Source organism: Cupressus sempervirens, chromosome 4 (assembly GCF_028749045.1).
Source record: "Cupressus sempervirens isolate cs-2001-9-10 chromosome 4, ASM2874904v1, whole genome shotgun sequence".
Lineage (NCBI taxonomy): Eukaryota > Viridiplantae > Streptophyta > Pinopsida > Cupressales > Cupressaceae > Cupressus > Cupressus sempervirens.
In genome coordinates this window covers 791,533,691-791,552,161 of record NC_143121.1, presented here as the reverse complement: position 1 = coordinate 791,552,161, position 18,471 = coordinate 791,533,691, and the positions used below count along the sequence as shown (strand labels likewise).

General features: G+C 38.2%; 1 protein-coding gene across 2 annotated transcripts in view; it reads left to right on the top strand.

Moving 5' to 3' along the window:
• The window catches only part of LOC149563778 (FMN binding protein), a 112,142-nt gene that overhangs the window by 32,950 nt on the left and 60,721 nt on the right, over positions 1-18,471 (top strand). Inside the window, exons 2-5 of one of the 2 annotated variants that reach the window (XM_089826905.1) lie at positions 12,585-12,647; positions 12,931-13,017; positions 15,836-15,934; positions 16,129-16,224. In XM_089826905.1, the coding sequence (XP_089683031.1) occupies positions 12,585-12,647; positions 12,931-13,017; positions 15,836-15,934; positions 16,129-16,224 (345 nt within the window). Of the gene's footprint in view, positions 1-12,572; positions 12,648-12,930; positions 13,018-15,835; positions 15,935-16,128; positions 16,225-18,471 lie in introns of both variants that reach the window. The other variant, XM_089826906.1, reaches the window with a different exon arrangement.

Sequence of the window (18,471 nt, the reverse complement as noted above, 5' to 3'; positions counted from 1 at the left end):
TTAGCCATGAGCCTATAGGCGTGAGCAAAATCACTATATATAGTTTGGAAAGTCCTAACATGAATCATAGGATTGCCCTTAACATGAATCATAGGATTGCCCTTACTACTGTAAGTCTCAAGATAAGGTATCTCAACTTGTTGCAGAATAACAACACGAAAGATGTCTATAGAGAGAGGATTGTCAATGTCACATGTAGAAATGTTGTATTTGGATTGTGTCAATCAAGCAACTTACTGTTGTAAAGTCGAGAAAGTTTGAATTAGACTACTAACGGTAGGATTGGAAGATGCAATAGTAGGCATAGACACATTAGATGTGGTAGCAAAATTATTGTAAGAAGTAGAGGGAATATTGAAAGTAGTAGGTGGAAGAGTTAAAAAAGTGGGAAGAGGATTGGAATATATTTAAGGCACAACATGATATGAAGGCAATGAAGAAGGTAAGGAAGCAGGAGGAATACTTGTGGGAAGTGTGGGATTATGAAGACCAACAATTAGAGGGTTAGAATCTTCTGTAGAAGTTGAAATAAGAGGTGGCACATAAGTGGGAATGCTAGGAGTGGAAGTTGAAATAGGATTGGAAGGTTCAATAGTTCTGGAGGGAGAATTATGTAATATCCCCTTTTTAGCATGACTATGATGGTGGATTTAGCCTATTACTGGGTCCTTGTAGGCTGATACTAATGATTGGAGGACCCTGTTGAGGGTCATGGCTCTGTTTGGTGGGACTTACTATTTATTGTAAGTCAATGGATGGTTTCGATGAGCTCAGATGTGTTAGAGGAGTAGAATGATGCTATTAGTTTTTATTTTTGGCTTCTGGTTTGGGCTCCAAGAATCTTGGAAGGAATGTCTATTTTTAGTGAAGTCCATTTGTTTGAAACTCTGGGTGAATTCATCAAGGGTCTCCATCCACTGTATGCCAAGAATAACTTCCATGTCAGCTAGGTCCACTATGAAGAAGTCCTCAATTACCGTGTGATTTGCCATTGTGATGCTCAGTTGAGGAACAAGGTGCGTGCAGGGCAGGAAAGTCCCTCCAGCTACCTTGACCTAAAAGCTTGCATGTGCTTTTGTAGGAAGACTTCTTTGCTTTACCAAGGATGAGTTTATGAAATTCAAAGTAGCTCCGCTATCCAACATCACCATAACCCTTTGTCCTTGAAGGGTACCCTGTACATGGAAAATTGTGCATCTCGGACTGCCAGCCAATGCAATGGATCCTTCGCGCTGTACCAAGGCGGCGATTCTCTCCGTACGGTTTAAATTGGCCATGTTGGTGTCAATGTTAGGTTGGTTATCTTCGATCAACATTTCTTCCTGTTCGTGTTTGTCCTCATCATTGGACATGACCTCGATGTAATGGATCTTCCCCTTCCCGAGGCATCGGTGGCCAGGCTCCCAAGGCCCCTTGCAATTGAAACACAATTTCTTCCTTAAGAGTTCCTGTCGGTGGCTTCATCTAATGATGGCTTCTTGGGCAGAGGTTTGTCCCTTGGAAACGTCGCCGGTTTCAGATGTGAGTAACTTCGAGAGGATGAGGATGATGCCGACGACAATGCCATACTTTGTGCCTTACTGATTGCTTCTGACAGGGTAGATGGATTGAATCCCTTCACCCAACCTTTTAGCGATTCTGCCAGTCCGTCCATGAAGAGCACGACTCGCCTTCTTTCAGAAATGTCTATGACCAAAATAGAGAGTTTCTGAAACTCCACAATGAATTGATCTACCGATCTAGTTTGCCTCAGTTGCACCAAATCTTTGAAATTGAGCTCGGGATCTTTGCCATCAAATCGTTCTATCAATCTCTCTGTGAATTCCGCCTATGTCTTTATTTGATCATGCCCTAATGTGATGGTGTCGTGGTGCCACCATTTGTGCGCAACTCCCTCCAAGTGCAACGCGGCAAATTTGATTGCTTCTTCTGGCATAGGATTCAGCTGGAAGTAGGTATTGGCTTTCATCACCCACACTTGTGCTGATATAGAACCCGATCTGTCAAATGGAGACAAATTCACCTTACTCAACTTTCTCCTGAGATCATCGTTAAAGTATCCCCCTCTGTTTCTGCCTCCCAAATATCTCATTCTTAGATCTGCGTAATCTTTGTAGGAAATATCTTCTTCAAGGTTTGCATTCTTCCAGTCTTCTTTCATCTCTTCGAAAGTTGGTTGTCTCTCTCCGTGATGTGCCTTTGTTCGTGGTGGGAAAATTGGCATGGAAGGTTTAGAGCGTGCTGGCTGAGGATGTGATTTACCCGTCACTGAGTCCGCGTTGTGACCATTTTCTTCTCCAGATATTTTGTTCTCTGCCAACTTCTTGAGAGTTTCTTCCATGAGTCGCTTCGTGTTAGTGATCTGTGCCTGATTCCTGGCAAGTTCCCTCAGAAGAGCCACAAGTTCAGTAGCGGTTGGTTCCCGTTCGTCTGCCATTTGACCAATGAAATGTGTCCTTTTTTGGCTATAAATTCTCATTCACTGTCCACAGGCTGGCAGGAACGGAGTGCTTTGATACCACTGTAATGTCCCAGGCTATGGTTAATAGATTTCCAACAAGAAACAACTGCGAATATGTCCTAGTATGAAGTTCGTACGATTCAGGAATTTCTTCTGAAGTGGTCATACAATGATTGAGGATGATTTGTAGTGGTCGTATGGAATCAATTTGGAAGTGGTGAAGTGAAGGGTAGCCGTACGTGGTATGGACGTACGGTGGGATGAAGCAGCCGTACGGTATGGGGAGTGTGATGTACGGTGAAAGGACATCCGTACGGTGACTAGCCGTACGTTGCAACAAATGGCCGTATGGTGGGAACTAAGGGACGTATGGCAGGCTTTCTTGTTCGGCCGTACGTTATGTTAATGATGCCGTACGTGGGGAAGAACTTCCAAGCCGTACACTGATTTGGAAATGATGAAGGTGTGGGGTGAAGGGGAAAATGTGGGGTGAAGTGTGAAAGCCGTACTAGTAGAGAGAGATCTGTACTAAATGCTTGGATACCACGCGTTACACATGTGAATGCATAATTCATTCGTACACCATACAAGAAGATTAGAGACTCAAATATGAATTATTTCCTACAATATTTGGTGAAAGATACACAAACGAAATAGGGTGAGGGTTGCATCCCATCGAAACCACACGAGCCAAATAGGGAAGATCTTTCACTTCCGAAATGGCAAACAAGAGTGAATCCCCAACAGGAATTCGCAGTACAGAGAAATATAATCAAAAGCATACCTACAGACTTCCTACAAGCCATGCTTAAATACCCATTGGGAGAACCTTTCCGAGGGTGTACAAAGATGGTAGACGGCGACAAACTACGGAAACAAAATAAAAAATGGGTCCGAGGTAAAATAAATCAATCGGCCCATTACAAAGATTAATTTATTATTTGTTTTATAACGGGAACATTACATAGCTACCTTTTTTGGTGGTGGTCTCATGCCCTGTGTATCTCCTTGGGGTCCTTCAAAGTTGGTTCTCACCGTCTTCGGGCTTAGACCGACCATCATATTGATAGCGGAGAGCGGATCTGTAAGCTGTGTACTTTGGATGAGATTGAGATAGAGATTCACTTTCTTTTCCGTTGTCCTATCTACTATGAAATTAGAGGGAGATTTTTTTGTTTGTTTTGAGAGTGTTTCTCTCTTTGTCATTTCTTCAGTTACTATGATTAGTGGTGTCTTGCACTTTATCTTCAAGAGGCCACTTTGCTCCATGATAGTACTGTACAGTCACTCCTTCCTCATCGACATACTTCTACTTAGCTCATTACTGCCTTTTTCACACCATTATCTCCTTTGTGTGGTGTTAAAAGGTCGTCTAGCTCTACCAGCTCCTTCTGCCATTCCAGATCTACTAGATCGGTTAGATCCCGTACCATCTATTTGTAGCAGTAACACTCTTTTATGAGTTCTCAGAGACAGAGCAAAGCTTCTACCCATCGACAAGCTTATCCATCTGTGACTGATTTCTTTCTGCCTAGAAAGGACTCCTAGTCGTTTCTCTTGGCCTATCTTTGTTTCTTTTCTTCTTCTTATTTTGTTGTATGCTTTTATTTTCAGGCACTTTTGGGTGCTCCTACTGTTGTCAACCTCATTGTTGCAACCCTCTAGTCCCATAGACCTTTTGGTGGTCTTTTGTTGGACATTAATATCATTATCTGATCTTATCTTATCTAGCAAAAAATTGATATCCAGATCGAATGTTCCCTACCAAGATTCTACTTTGTCTCTATGAATTCTCATAATTGCAAATTCACATTATAAATTTAACATACCTCTATTTTGGCAATATTAACTCTCAGGCGCTATTGGTTTTTATTGTTCTAATCACAACTTGGATCGGTTGTATTATAGTAATACAAATATTGATTATTTCTCTACCACTAGATGATTTGCGTACTTGGGACTATCTATATAATAATACTTTATATCTTCCTTACTGCTTGTTCCTTTACTGGCAACACGTTTACAGAATACTGTGGCTTAGAGATTGTCTTAATTGGTATGTTCTATCCGTTCCAAAATGATTGAATGTTTGATACTTCTCAGCTTGACCGAGTCGCAGGTATAAGTGCCTGAGATTTTGTGTGGAATTCCGTTTGTCCCCGTAACATCATGTGACTTTACGTGGTGTGCTTTTCTATGTCTACTTGCTGCTCTTTCTAAAGGAAGGTAATTTGTCTTTGGAATGTTATGTCTCCCTACATCTTATTCAGACTGTACGATTACGTGTATGAGTCTGTTTGATGTTATTCGCTCCTTCTATATAGAATTCAACTTAACTTAATACTCAAGGATAAGTTGTACTGGCTTGCAATTGGCAGATTAAATTTAAACTTGATGCCTTATTTTATTGATCGATGTTGGATTTTCCTCAATCCCAAACTTTATTGGGTGCTCTTACTATTCACATATGTAGCCCACACTGTTGGGGATCTTGTCTTGAACATGCCTCCTCCACATCAATAGTTTGACTATTCGAGCCTCTACCTCCATAGATGATGGCTGGAAAATAACGTGTCTTGTATGATATTGCCCACTTATAATACTTGTTTTATTATTTCCATTCCTTATGATGTCTATATTGTTCAGGATGGAATGAATGACTTCGCCTATTATTCGATGATATATTCATTTGCTCCATCATTTATATATAGGATTTCTAGACGCTCAAAGGTTGACTAAGTTGTGTCCCTTGGTCATGTGACTATTAGTTTATATCGGGAGTTTAATTTGTATAATTGCAATATATTTAATTTGATAATTATGCAATAAAGTATGAAATAAATTTAGTTATTTCTTATTATTACTTATCGTAGAAATTGATTATAATCTCTACGGTAAGATTTCATATATTATATACATATTTCAAATATACATGGATTTCTTATTTAGGAAATTACATGCATTATTTGGAACTTGTTTCAGGGTTATCACAAGTATCTACTGATTTGGAATGCCTCTGAGACAAAAGTATCACTCTCGGCAAGATGTGATAAATGTGGTTCAACCACTGCTAAATCGCTGATGGAAATGATTGATTATGATAGTGATGTGATTGTCGACCAAAACTGAAAGCTTGAGCTGATCAGTTCTATTGTGTCCTCCCATAGTACAAATAAACTAAGGTTTTTGAGATCTATTTAAAAAAAAATGTTTGCCATATTTCATGTGATGCCAAATTGTTCAACAATATAAGAGTGGGAATTTTACATTGTGGGGGGGAATAATAACCAATGCTCCATTCCCATTGTTCGACAAATGCTTATATGGAGGCATTTTCTAATTTGATGTATATGGACCTTCATGGAGGAACTTGTATCAAAGATGATGTACAAATAAGTATTTATTATCCTTGAGTATTACATTTTTCTACTCATTGTAGTCTCTCTCTTATTTGTATTCTTATATGTATTACAAAGAGCTATTTACCTTGATCTTTTCCTTCATCTTTGGGGATGTTCTTGCAAGAAAAGAAGATTGGTACATTAGGCATATTACCAAATATTGTGCAAGACTCAATGTTATGAAAGTAGCTCCAAAGAAGTTTTGATCTAGGATTCTTTAGTCATTTGACGATCATGCTAGATAAAGTGAGGCTCTTGAAGTGAATATTTTTGATGATTGAGATTATTGAGTATCCTTCTATATCAAGAAGGATCCTAAGATTTCATTAGAGGCAACCTTGGACAAAGAGGTCAGGAGGGTACTTAAGAGAACCACATTATCTTAATATCTAATGTTTCCAAGCATGAGGATAAATTCACAGTGTAGTACTTTCACTCATGTTACTATGAATCAAGGTATGCTTTTGTGACAAAGGGAGCAAATAGATGATATGTTTCAATTGACTTTTGATGATCTTAATCATATTTACTCAAAGGGAGTAGACCATGTCGAGATGGATTCTTCAGTGGTCAAGAAACTATAATAGTTAGAGGACTATGATTCATGAGATGAAGTTCCATATGTGCAAACTAAAATGTCCTTATACGAATGCCTAAATCGTAGATGGATACTTGGAATGCTATTCATTTAGAGTACATTATCACTGAAGATTTGACAACCGATATTTTCTCTAAGCATTCTCTCAAAGTGAAGTTTGTACATTATTGAAGACAAGCTTGGAGTTATAGATCAGAGCCTTTAGTGAGAAAGAGCCTTAATGTCAGTGATTACTTGAGATGTACTATAATACATCCTTTTCTGTGAGAGATTGTTTGAGGTGAAAATTTTTGTTTGACTCTCTGAAAATGTTCATGGTTAATGTCATGTGAGTTACTACATGACTTTGTGCAAACATCATGGAAGGTGATGATCTTACAATAGTCTAACCTTCTATCATGATGGATATTATATGGTCAATAGCTAAGTAGATTATGATAGATTATATATTGTAAATTAATATCAATTGAGAGATAGATATTGTCACATAAATATCTATAAGTTGTATTATATAGATATATCACTAGGAATTAATATCTATGAACAAACCATGATTATAATGTACCTATGGTAAGTATCACATGGGTGATATGTGTACACATACCTTATGGATATCTTGGGTACTTGGTGAATATCACGAGACTTGATATTTGTAGGTCATTACTCCTGATATCATGAGATGATATCATTATGATGGATATCTTCAAATCAAGATATCCGAGAAAATGCATACAATCTAATAGCACATATCTCATAGATAACTTTTGAGTTGTTGTACTGAGATATGACATGGTGCATACTATGAGAAATAGTATTGGAGATACCATTTGTAGATATTTTCTTGGTAGGCATCATGGGACTTGATGCCAGCACATACCAAGAAAATATAAGTATGATGAATATCATATGATTGATATTCCTTGTTGAGTTATACTTTTGATGATATTGAAAGATAACATCTATTTGGGTGGGTATATGTTGATATACTTAAATACACCATTTTTGAGAATATCATATTTAGATGATATCTCTATGTATTGCTTGAGGGCAAGGTGTGTTAATTCTATAACAATCCTTCCTAGCCAAGAGGGAGTGTTAATGTTGCAGCTTCAGTCGGATTGGTTTAACCATGAGATACATTGTTATGATTACTAGTTAATCATTCTAATTAGTAATAACTAGACAATTAATATATACATACATATATACATATATACACACATATATATGTATATGTATGTAAATGTATGTATGTATAAATAATCATATATAATTAACAATTGTCTAATAAATACTAATCATAAATAATGAAACAATATGTGTTGATAAATAGACATGTCCCATGAAGAGAGTTTGTGAAGAAAGAGACAGAGTAAATTTGGTCACATGGCAAGTACGTCCTAAGATGGGTAAGACCGTAGGAGCTTTGAGGGAGCTCACTTGTAGATTGTTTCATGCGCCATTGGCATAGTAAATCTACCATCCTTCTTAATGCTAGTGATTAGTAGTGAAGGAATTAGAGCTTAAGTATGTATTATGAATTGATGATTGTTCTTAATATAATTTGATTTAAATGCATAATCTTAAATGTTAATCATTGAGAATTGGCATTCTCCTAGTAGAGAACATTATAAGTTGCCATTTCCAAGTGCAATCCAAACCTTGATTAGGAATTTTAGGGAAAATTAAGGTCCTAGTTGTTAGAGTAAATAATTATTTATTAATTATTTATTCTTTTACTTAAGTTTACTTAGGTTAATGCATTTATTTATTAGTTGTAGTCTAGGAGTTGTTGACAACACGGGAGTTTGTTCCTATCTAAGTCATACTTATCTCCTCACCTTGATCGAAGATATCCCACCTTTTGTAGATGTATGCTTAGTTGTCAACCTTATCTTCTAACACTTTCCAGCTTGTTCTACAAGCTTCCTTGAGGCCTTTATATTCGGGCTCTCTTATTGTAATTTTATAACTCATTTTTAAGGCATGTTGTATAGCAACATATTATTCTTTGTTTGCAATATCTTTTGTCTCAGTCCGTTTAGTTTTTCTAAGCTCCACCTCTTCCTTCTTTGGTTTCCCTTCGATAGGTTATTTGCATGCAAGTGATCTTGGCGAGTTGTGAAGTTGGCTTTCATCAACTTCTACATGGTATTGGAGCCTCCCTGCTACTTCTTGGCTGAAGGATTTTTGAAGCCACGATTCGGAGACACAAACCCTAATTTGTTTGTGATTTTTTTCTTCAAATCTGGGGGAAGAGGATTTTCGAAGCATTTTGGGCCTAAATGGACGCTGCCATTGAGTTCAGAAGGCCCGTTACAGTCAAGAGTCATATAAAATTTTCCTTTTTTGGCTTCTGTAGCATTTGGCAAAATTTTTTAGCCCCTCGGAAGGATTGTACGGACGAGTTTTCAAAAAAAAAAAATTAAAAAAAACCATTTTTGGGTGCACCACCACAGTGTAGCTTGGCAGCCACCATGGCCTCGCTAGTGCCCAGCCCGCGCGCCGTTGCAGCTGGCTGCGTTGCCATGGCGACATCGCAGCCCGACCGCCATCGGTGAACCTCCCTCCAGCCACCGTGGCCCACAGTGCCGCCAGCTTCAGCCGCCCCTGCGGCCAGCACCGCTAGTGCCGACCGCTTGCCCGCCGCCCACAGCTGTCTGCCCGCGTGGAGTTTTCGTCAGCGGTATTTGGCCTGTTCTCCGGCTGCCACATAGCACGAGTGCCATGTGGCCCCTAACACATCAGCCTCCTGCCACGTGGCTCTTTTTTTGCTGCAATAGCTACAAAGCTGTCAATTTTAACCCAGTGGAATGCTGACGTCAGCCTGCATCAACACCCCTACCAGCACTCCAGGTCCTTTTTTGACCTACTCGCGGTTTTTTGGCCATAACTTGAGCATACAGAAGTATTTTTCCGATCCGAAAGAAGTGCCGGAAAGCTGGTTCCGAGACGGAGACATTGGTGCAGGTATTTTCAGGTTTTGATGCAGTTTTGTGGCTCGTTTTTGCAATCAAAGTCCGAAGGTCTATTTTTCACTCTGGCAAACATATCTTTTGTGTCCCATCTCCATTTTTTGAAAACGTTATGTTTTTGGAAAGCTGGTTTTTTCATCTTTTTAGAAATGTCATTATTTTCCTTCAGATTTTGCCCCATGCTGTTTCTATCATGGTTTTGGCGTTTTTTCTCTATGGTGGATATCTTGGGTGTTCCAGGTCCGAGGATTGTTTTCATGGCATGGGATCTTTTGTTTTCGGCTATACTATCTTTTGTATCAGCTTTTTTCCTTTTCTGATCATTGTAGCTATCATTTGTAAGCATCTTTATGCAAACACACTGAGATAAAGTGCCACTCTTGCATTTCGGATTCATGAACATTGTTTTGAGATAGTTGCACTTGCACTATTTTATAAAGCACCATGGGGGGGATAGTTGTTTGCCGCTTTTGTGCCCTTTTCCTTTTTTGCCCCATGCAGAGTCGGTGACCATGCCTTTATAGGTGTTTGTAACTCTTCAACTCTCTCGTCGTTCTTGGTTCTTTCTGCAGAGGATTTTGGCCCACCTTTTTGGTTGCCTGTCATCTCACCTTGTCTACATTAAGGGGGGGTTATTCTGTTGTTCTAATGCTTCCTTGGTTCGATGGTTCGATAGTGTGAGCTATGTATTCAGTGGTTGATCCTATATACTAGGCGATTGCAGTGGCTGGCTACCTATGCATTTCGGTGAGATGGATCATCTACCATATCGACACGCTCGGTTCGTGCCTTCTTCTTCCATGGAGGTTCTTCAGATCAGCAGTTTCTTTCTAATGACAGAATTTGCGGCTTCTTCATGCTTCAGTGATGCTCTTCATGATCTTCTCCTTGTTCCTGTTTTCTGGGACATTCTTGTAGTTGGAGGCTTCTTCATTTCTTCACTAGATTTTCGTACCTCTTTTTGGGGGAGGGTTTTTCCTATGTGGTTTTCTCTCTTTCCTCGTTTTCAGAGGTTGCATTTCTTTGCATTTTACATGGGTACCTAACATGGCCTCGTTGCCGGGACCCATTCTGCATTTCATCTTAGCTGTTGTGAGCTTAAGTGCATTCCCCTAAGTTGCACTTAAGGGAGGGTGTTAGAGTAAATAATTATTTATCAATTATTTATTCTTTTACTTAAGTTTACTTAGGTTAATGCATTTATTTATTAGTTGTAGTCTAGGAGTTGTTGACAACATAGGAGTTGTTGACAACATAGGAGTTTGTTCCTATCCAAGTCATACTTATCTCCTCACCTTGATCGAGGATATCCCACCTTTTGTGGATGTATGCTTAGTTGTCAACCTTATCTTCTAGCACTTTCCAGTTTGTTCTACAAGCTTCCTTGAGGCCTTTATATTCGAGCTCTCTCATTGTAATTTCATAACTCATTTTCAAGGCATATTGTATAGCAACATATTTTTCTTTGTTTGCAATATCTTCTCTTTCAGTCCATTTAGTTTTTCCAAATTCCACCTCTTCCTTCTTTGGTTTCCCTTCGACAGGTTATTTGCATGTAGGTGATCTTGGCGAGCTGTGAAGTTGGCTTTCATCAACTTCTACACTAGTTGGGGACACTATATTCACTCTCATTACTACTATGACTCTCTCTAATGGTCTTTTTGTTGAGATTGAATGCAAACTTTAAACAGAAAAATGCAAAAAATAATAAATATGTCATTATATGCTTCGAGCTTTGGAAAAAAATGAAAGGAAAAACTTACCTCTTTGTAGGATCTGCAACCTCAAAGCCATAAATTGAATTTCTTTTCAAGTTGGCTCCTTCTATCCCTTCTCAAAAGAGAAGTTCTCCCTTCAAACCCTGCTGCCACTCATCTTTTTTCTTCATACACACATGTTGAAATGAGAGAAAATGGTACAGCTATTATCCTTTAGGGTGAGCTACGAACTAGGGCCTATAGAAAAATATTTTAAAATGTTTTTTTCAAGGTTGCAATGAGATGGGGCTTCTTGGAGACTCTTGAGACTGGTACAACTCTTTTTTAAAATAGGAGACTGGGGTACTTGGAGTTGCCTTTTTGGAAAAATATAATTTAATGATCTTTGGGGTGTTCCTTGTCATGATACAGGGCAGGGCTGAGGAGTTGGGGCCTTCGGCATCAAAGCTTAATCAAGGCATTCAAGGCTGTTGATGTTTTGTAGCTTCTGTCAGATAAGAAGATATATATAATTATAATGATTATTATTATGAATGGACATGTCCCTTAAGAGACATATCTATTCATAACTCATTCTCCATATAAATAAAATTGATTGCTGCAATTGAAAAACACATACCACAATGGCAGTGTCATTACATTTGCAGTGATCCCAGGAAAATAAAAAAGGCCACATGGATATTGATGGCCCATGGCATAATTCACACTTCAGTGCTTTTAACTAAAGCTTGAAATTCTTAAAGAAATGCATTTTAGGTTTACCAATGGTGTGGCTGTTGGCCATTCTGGCTCAGTGTGTCTCATACAAACCCAGGGCAGGGATAGACTGTGGGTGAACCTAAGCCTTACGTGGATTAGGATTAGATCCTGGCCTGGACCAGGCTGGTTTGTAGAGGCTTGCTGACGAACCTGGAAACATAGCTCAAACCTTTTTATAGCTTCCCTATGATCTGCAATAATTGTACTTATCTGTATTCTCTTTCTGGAATTTCATGCTTCATTGTTTTTGCCGAGATCCAGATGAGTTGCTATCCTAAGTTAAAGCTTTATAGTGTGAATTAGTTGAAGGGTCTTGGTTTGTCTAGGCTTCCTGCCAAATTTGGCAACATAGCTTAAACCTTCTAAGATCTTCTCTATGATCTGTAATACTGTATTTATCTATTTTCTTTTCACTTTTCTTTTCTTTACACTATTCCACTACTTAGCTAGCTACTTTTCTTTCTGGCCTTTAATGCTTCATTTCTTTGCCTGAAGTCCATACAAATGCTTTCCTATATTTAAGCTTTGTAATCTGAATTAGTGAAAATATCCAAAATAATTATATTGTTTAGAGCAACAGTTGAAAATGCAATTTGACTGTACAAAATAGCATGTTCCTAAAATGTTAGATTGTAATTTTTTCTGACAATGTTATAAAAGTGACTCTGGCAGAGTTTGGCTTCAGATAAGATGGATGAACAGACAAATTTTTGGCAGCAAGTCGAAGGTCATCAGGTAATACTCCTCTCTTCCCAAATGCATATGCATACCTAAATTCCTAGAACTAAAAAAGTGTTATTTAGCTGGTGGCAATTCAAGAACAACAGAATTATTTAATTAACAAGGAAAGAGATATGATCACCAGGAAGATAGATGTTGGATTTTTTTATGGAATTATTATTATTTTTGTTAACATTATTTTCAATAACTTGTTTCTAAATAATAACCTACATCAGAAACTGTAGGTTTTCATAAAGATGCTATACACACAGCTATCTTACACAATTTTATCTGACAGAAATTGGCAGCTAAACTTCCAGCAGTTGAAAGGGTCCGTACACTTATTGATTGTAGCTCAAGTGGCATACTCTCTACCTTCTCTCAGGTTATACAAGCTTTGAATTCTAGATCTGCTGTCGTAGTAATTAATTTTCTTGTACTTAAGTTATAGAAATGGCTAGGCTGGACATTGTTGGGGTCTTATCTGTTGCTTGCAAACAGATTTTCATTTTATTATTCTAGTTTTGACACTGGTTTATTGGGCATTTACTTGAAATTGTTAATTACATTATTTGCAATGTAGATTTGCCAAATTAATTCCCCTAAACAGCTTTGTGAATTCAAAATGCATAGTAGATAAGTGCATGATAAATTCTCTCGGAAGTATGTGTGTATTTTGCTTATATTTTGATTGTATTAAAGCCTCTGTAATCCTGCTCTGTTTGTGTTGACAATACACTGCAGAGACTGAATGTAGAATTTCCGTATGTTACCCCAGGTTTTGAGAACTTGTGTTGGCGGGGGGGAGAGGGGGGTTGGGGAGCGGGGGTGGGAGGCGATGGTGAGGAATGGGTTTCGGGGACAGATGTTCTCCTCAGAGCAGGGGGCAGCAGTGAGGATGACTATATAAAAAATATATAAGGAAATTTTAAATATTCATATGAAAAAATGGATAAAGCATGCTTATAAACATTATAATTTTATCTGACAGAAATTGGCAGCTAAACTTTGAGCAGTTGTAAGGGTTTCTACACTTATTGATTGTAGCTCAAGCAGCACACTCTCTACCTTCTCTCAGGTTATACAAGCTTTGAATTCTAGATCTGCTGGCTTAGTAAATAATTTTCTTGTACTTCAGTTATAGATATGGCTAGGCTGGACATTGTTGGGGTCTTACCTGTTCCTTGTGAACAGATTTTCGTTCTATTATTCTACTTTTGACACTGGTTTTGGGCATTTACTTGGAATTGTTAATTACATTATTCGCAATGTAGATTTGCCAAATTAATGCCCCTAAACAGCCTTGTGAATTCAAAATGCATAGTAGATAAGTGCATAATAAATTCTCTCAGACGTGTGTCTGTATTTTAGTTATATTTTGATTGTATCAAAGCCCCTGTAATCCTTCTCTGTTTGTGTTGACAATACACTGGAGACTGAATGTAGAATTTCCGTATGTTACCCCAGGTTTTGAGAACGGGGCGAGAGGGGATGGAGAGGAATGGGTTTCGGGGACAAATTTTTTCCTCAGAGCAGGGGACGGCAGTGAGGATGGCTATATAAAAAATATATAAGGAAATTTTAAATATTCATATGAAAAAATGGATATGGCATGCTTATATACATTATAAAACTTTTAACAAATAAGGTGTGTATTAAATAATTTACATTGAGAGTTCACATGAGAGTGGAATTTAAACGATTTATCAAAACTCACATTATTTAATTTTATGGACTGCCAGAGGACAGGTTTCTGAAAGTTTCTAAGTTTCCATGACATCCCTGTTTCCAGGACAGGTTAAATTATGCTGGAAATGTATCCCTGGGTGACACTGGAATTTCCTTTTCAATAAACAGTTTTAAATTATCTATAAGAGATGTGACCCTATGTGCAATAGAATCTCCAACCCTGTTAATAGTTGAAATGATTTTATCTAAAGAAGACAGAAATTTATAACAGTACAGATAATGATAATATTTTTTTTCTTTACTTGGCAAGGTCTTGAATATTTGATTCTTATTGAATCAAAGCAACAGTATTTCTGTATCCTTTCTGTTTACAAATTTAAAATCTTAGTGATGAACAGAATATGCAATTTCTTTCTTGCAACAAGAAATTTGCCTCGCGTTGTATGTGGCTAGCCCGACTTTGCTTCACAATCAAATCTTTACCCCTGTTTGATAATAGGTGTGAGTGCTTTCTAAAGGATACAGAAATGCATAGCAATTTAGATCTCTTGTCTTGCTATATGTACATTATGATGAGTTGAATTTTACTTGAAGAGGAGCACAGAGCTTCTATGGCCCCAATGCAACTGGCAGCATGAAAAAATGGTCAAATTGTTTCTTTTTCAGATTCTTATTCAGAATAGTGATAGAACTTGCTTTTATGATTCCAACTAAGGAGACATTGCTTAACATATTACAGACCAAAGGAGAAAACATAACATCCCAATGGCTTCTTGTATAATCTATTATAGACCCAAGGAATAGGATTACAATATCCTGCTTTCAAATCTATTATAGAACCAAGGGGAAAGGGATTAATTTCCCACTATCAGATTTGTCGCAGATAAGAGGTAAAGAGATCAACATCCCACTACTGTGTTTGTTTCAGCCCAGTGGATGAAGAAACTCGTTTCCACATTGGCAGATTTACAATTGATCCAGGCTTGAAAAGAACCAGACTTTTGATGGTAAACAAATATCTGGAGGAGAAAAAGAATAACATACACTTTATGGCTAAATTATAGACCTTGGGGAGAATGGGATAACCAGAGACCTAGAGATGAAACTAATATTCCACTGAAAGATTTACTGCATACATGACAATGTATCATTGGTAGGTTTGCAACAGACACAGAGGTATGTTCCACTGGCAGATTTATAAGAGATTCGGGGAGGAGAGTTGTCTAATATAAATAGTAAGGGCAACAAGATACTGAATATACGTTGAGTTTGAAATTAAACCAATCTTATTCTCTTTCTTGAATTAAAAGGAGTGTAATTTAATGATTAGAACCCGAATTCACTTTATAATACAGTCCAAATAAGCAGGTTGTTTGATTGGGTCAACTTATTTTTGCTCCAAGTTTTGGTTCTATTCTGATGTGAAATTAAAAATTTCAATCAATATATTGTTTCTAATTCTTCTTTTTCTACTTACACTGAGAAACCTTTGCAACGTTCTTCTCTGGATGCAGAAATATGACGGCTATCCGTCAGGATCAATAGTTGATTTTGCTTCCAGTGAAGATGGGTGTCCAATATTAGCAGTTAGTAGCCTTGCAGTTCATACTAAGGTTCGTAATATAATTATTCGAGTTTGATTTGTTGGTATAGTTTCATCCAAATGTATTCATCTGCTTTTGGATATGATTTCAGTTTTTAGAACTGAGATGGTAAATGAGATTTATGTTGAGTTTACAACTTACAAGCTTTCATTGGCATTGTGATTATATTAACCATAGTCCCTCACATGCATTGGTGATGGCAGGATCTTCTGGCTAACCCAAAATGTTCATTACTTGTAACAAAGGATCCAGCAGATAGAACAGATTTGATTGTCACCATCCATGGGGATGCATCTTTTGTGAGTTTTCTCTACTATTTCATTTGTTAACATGACATTATCTTTAGGCACCATATTTCTTACCTTATCATTTAAAAGATTTTCAAAGTTGATTAAGCTGAGGACTTGATATATGCAGCCAAGGGAAATGTTCAAAATCAAGAGGAGCTGCCCTAGATGATTGTTGTCCTATGATGTTCCAAATGGCATTATAATGTTGTCATTGTGGCATATCCTATGATTGAATTTCATTGCACAACACTTCTTACCTGATTGATTGAAATACACAAACAAATCTCTCTCCTCTTAGTGCTAGCTGAATCAGAAAAAAATGGTATTTGTTTTCAAGGTTTAGTATTATTAAAGGTGATAAGTAGAAGATTATATATGCAGCCAAGGGCAATATTCGAATCAAGAGGACCTGCCCTAGATCATTGTCATCCAATGATGTTTCCAATACTATTTTCTTAGTGGCATATCCTATGATAAGATTTCATTGCACAGTAGGACTCTCTCCCGCCACCCTAATTGAATTCAAGATTGGTCTACTTTAGACTTTACTTGCTATACCATTCCTTGAGCCCATATATGATGTTGCTTATTGTTTACCGCATGGGGTAAATAGTTTAATGCATACAGACAATAGAGAAGAACATGTAACACAACAATACTCCTATTATTATTCGGATATATGCCAAAGAGATTACATAGTGCTTCCAATGATGATTACAACCCTGATCCAAAGTCCATTTCAGACAATGTACATATACCATTCTGAAGGGGTGACTCAACCGTCGCGCCCATTCAGAAATAATTAATTATACTCGTCGGCTACATAATAATTACCGACTACATGCTAATCTACCTATCGGCTATTTTATAACTTTACCAACAACATCATCCCTCCCGAAAAGAAAAGTCGTCTCCGGATGACAATTACAAAATATCCACCTGTGCCGCTTTCTCGGCTTCCAACTCCTGGGTACATTGAGCCAAGTGTTGTTGTACTGCGTTCAACTGGATGATCAACTCCTCCCGAGCTTTCTATGCATCCACCAAGACAGCCTCACGTCCAACACCTACTCCGAGTGCCTCAAAGCGTATCACCCCTCTCAAAAGGCTTGCTCTATTGTACTCTCCACCTCTAGTACACAGACACTCTATGCTTGCAGCAGCTCTAAGTCTCATCAACTGGTCATACTTCCCACGATTGATAACTAAAGCAACTGGGGGTCTAGGGGGCAACGTCTCCAATGGGGTCGAGGGGCAGTGCCCCCGCGAGGTACTGGGGCAGCACCCCAAGCGTGCTCCCTGTTGCGATACAGGGCGGGGTTGAGGGGTAGCGCCCTTGCTGCCAAGACCAAATTAGCAATCTCAGAACCACACAAAATTCCATGGAATGCACCATTTTTGTGATTTTCTTCCGATCCCACGCTCTTTCTGGCAATTGCTTATGTTTTACTACTTGTTTATGTCTTTCCCTTCCCTTGGGCATCATGCGTTATTCATTCTGAACATTTTTGATTTTTCGTCGTTTTTTTTTTTTTTTGCTCCTCTTCTAATTGCTTCCTTTTGCTAATTTGTGATGGTATTATTTGCAGAGGCCACACATATAATACTGGTGGGTGCCTAATCCCTCCTCTTCGGTCACTCGGAAGATGTCTGCAAAACCCAAACCAAAATAGCTCTCCCAAGATGACGACCTTTGCCCGTGCATGCTCGTACGGTGGTAGTGCTTTTCATCTCCTTTTTTGTGTGATCGTACGACAGCAATGCCTTTTATTCACTGTGTTTTGCATGACCGTACAGTGAATGTCTGTGAAGAGAATTGACCATCGTACGGTTGAAGATCTCTTGATATCAGCCGTCCGTACGGTATGGATGCTAGAGAATTTGATTGTCGAATGGTCGAAGCCTGCGTGATTAATCTGCTGCCCATGTGGCTATGTGGATGTACGTATGGTTTTTCTAATTGTTCTTACGGCTTTGCAAATGCTCCCTATATGGTTTTTAAAACACTCGTACGATCGGTTTTATAAACACTCCCTATACGGTTTTCATAGTGCTCCTCATTATTCATTGACGGGGGAACGGTTCTCACATAATATATTTTTAACTTGGAACCATTCACCGCTTTTGGAATTTCTTTCCCGTCCAATGTCTGTAGCTTTATTGCTTCGTTATTGCCCACTTCCAGGATTTGGTATGGTCCGACCCATTTGACTTTAAGCTTCCCCAGTTTTATTTCGTTTCGTCTGCTATACTTCA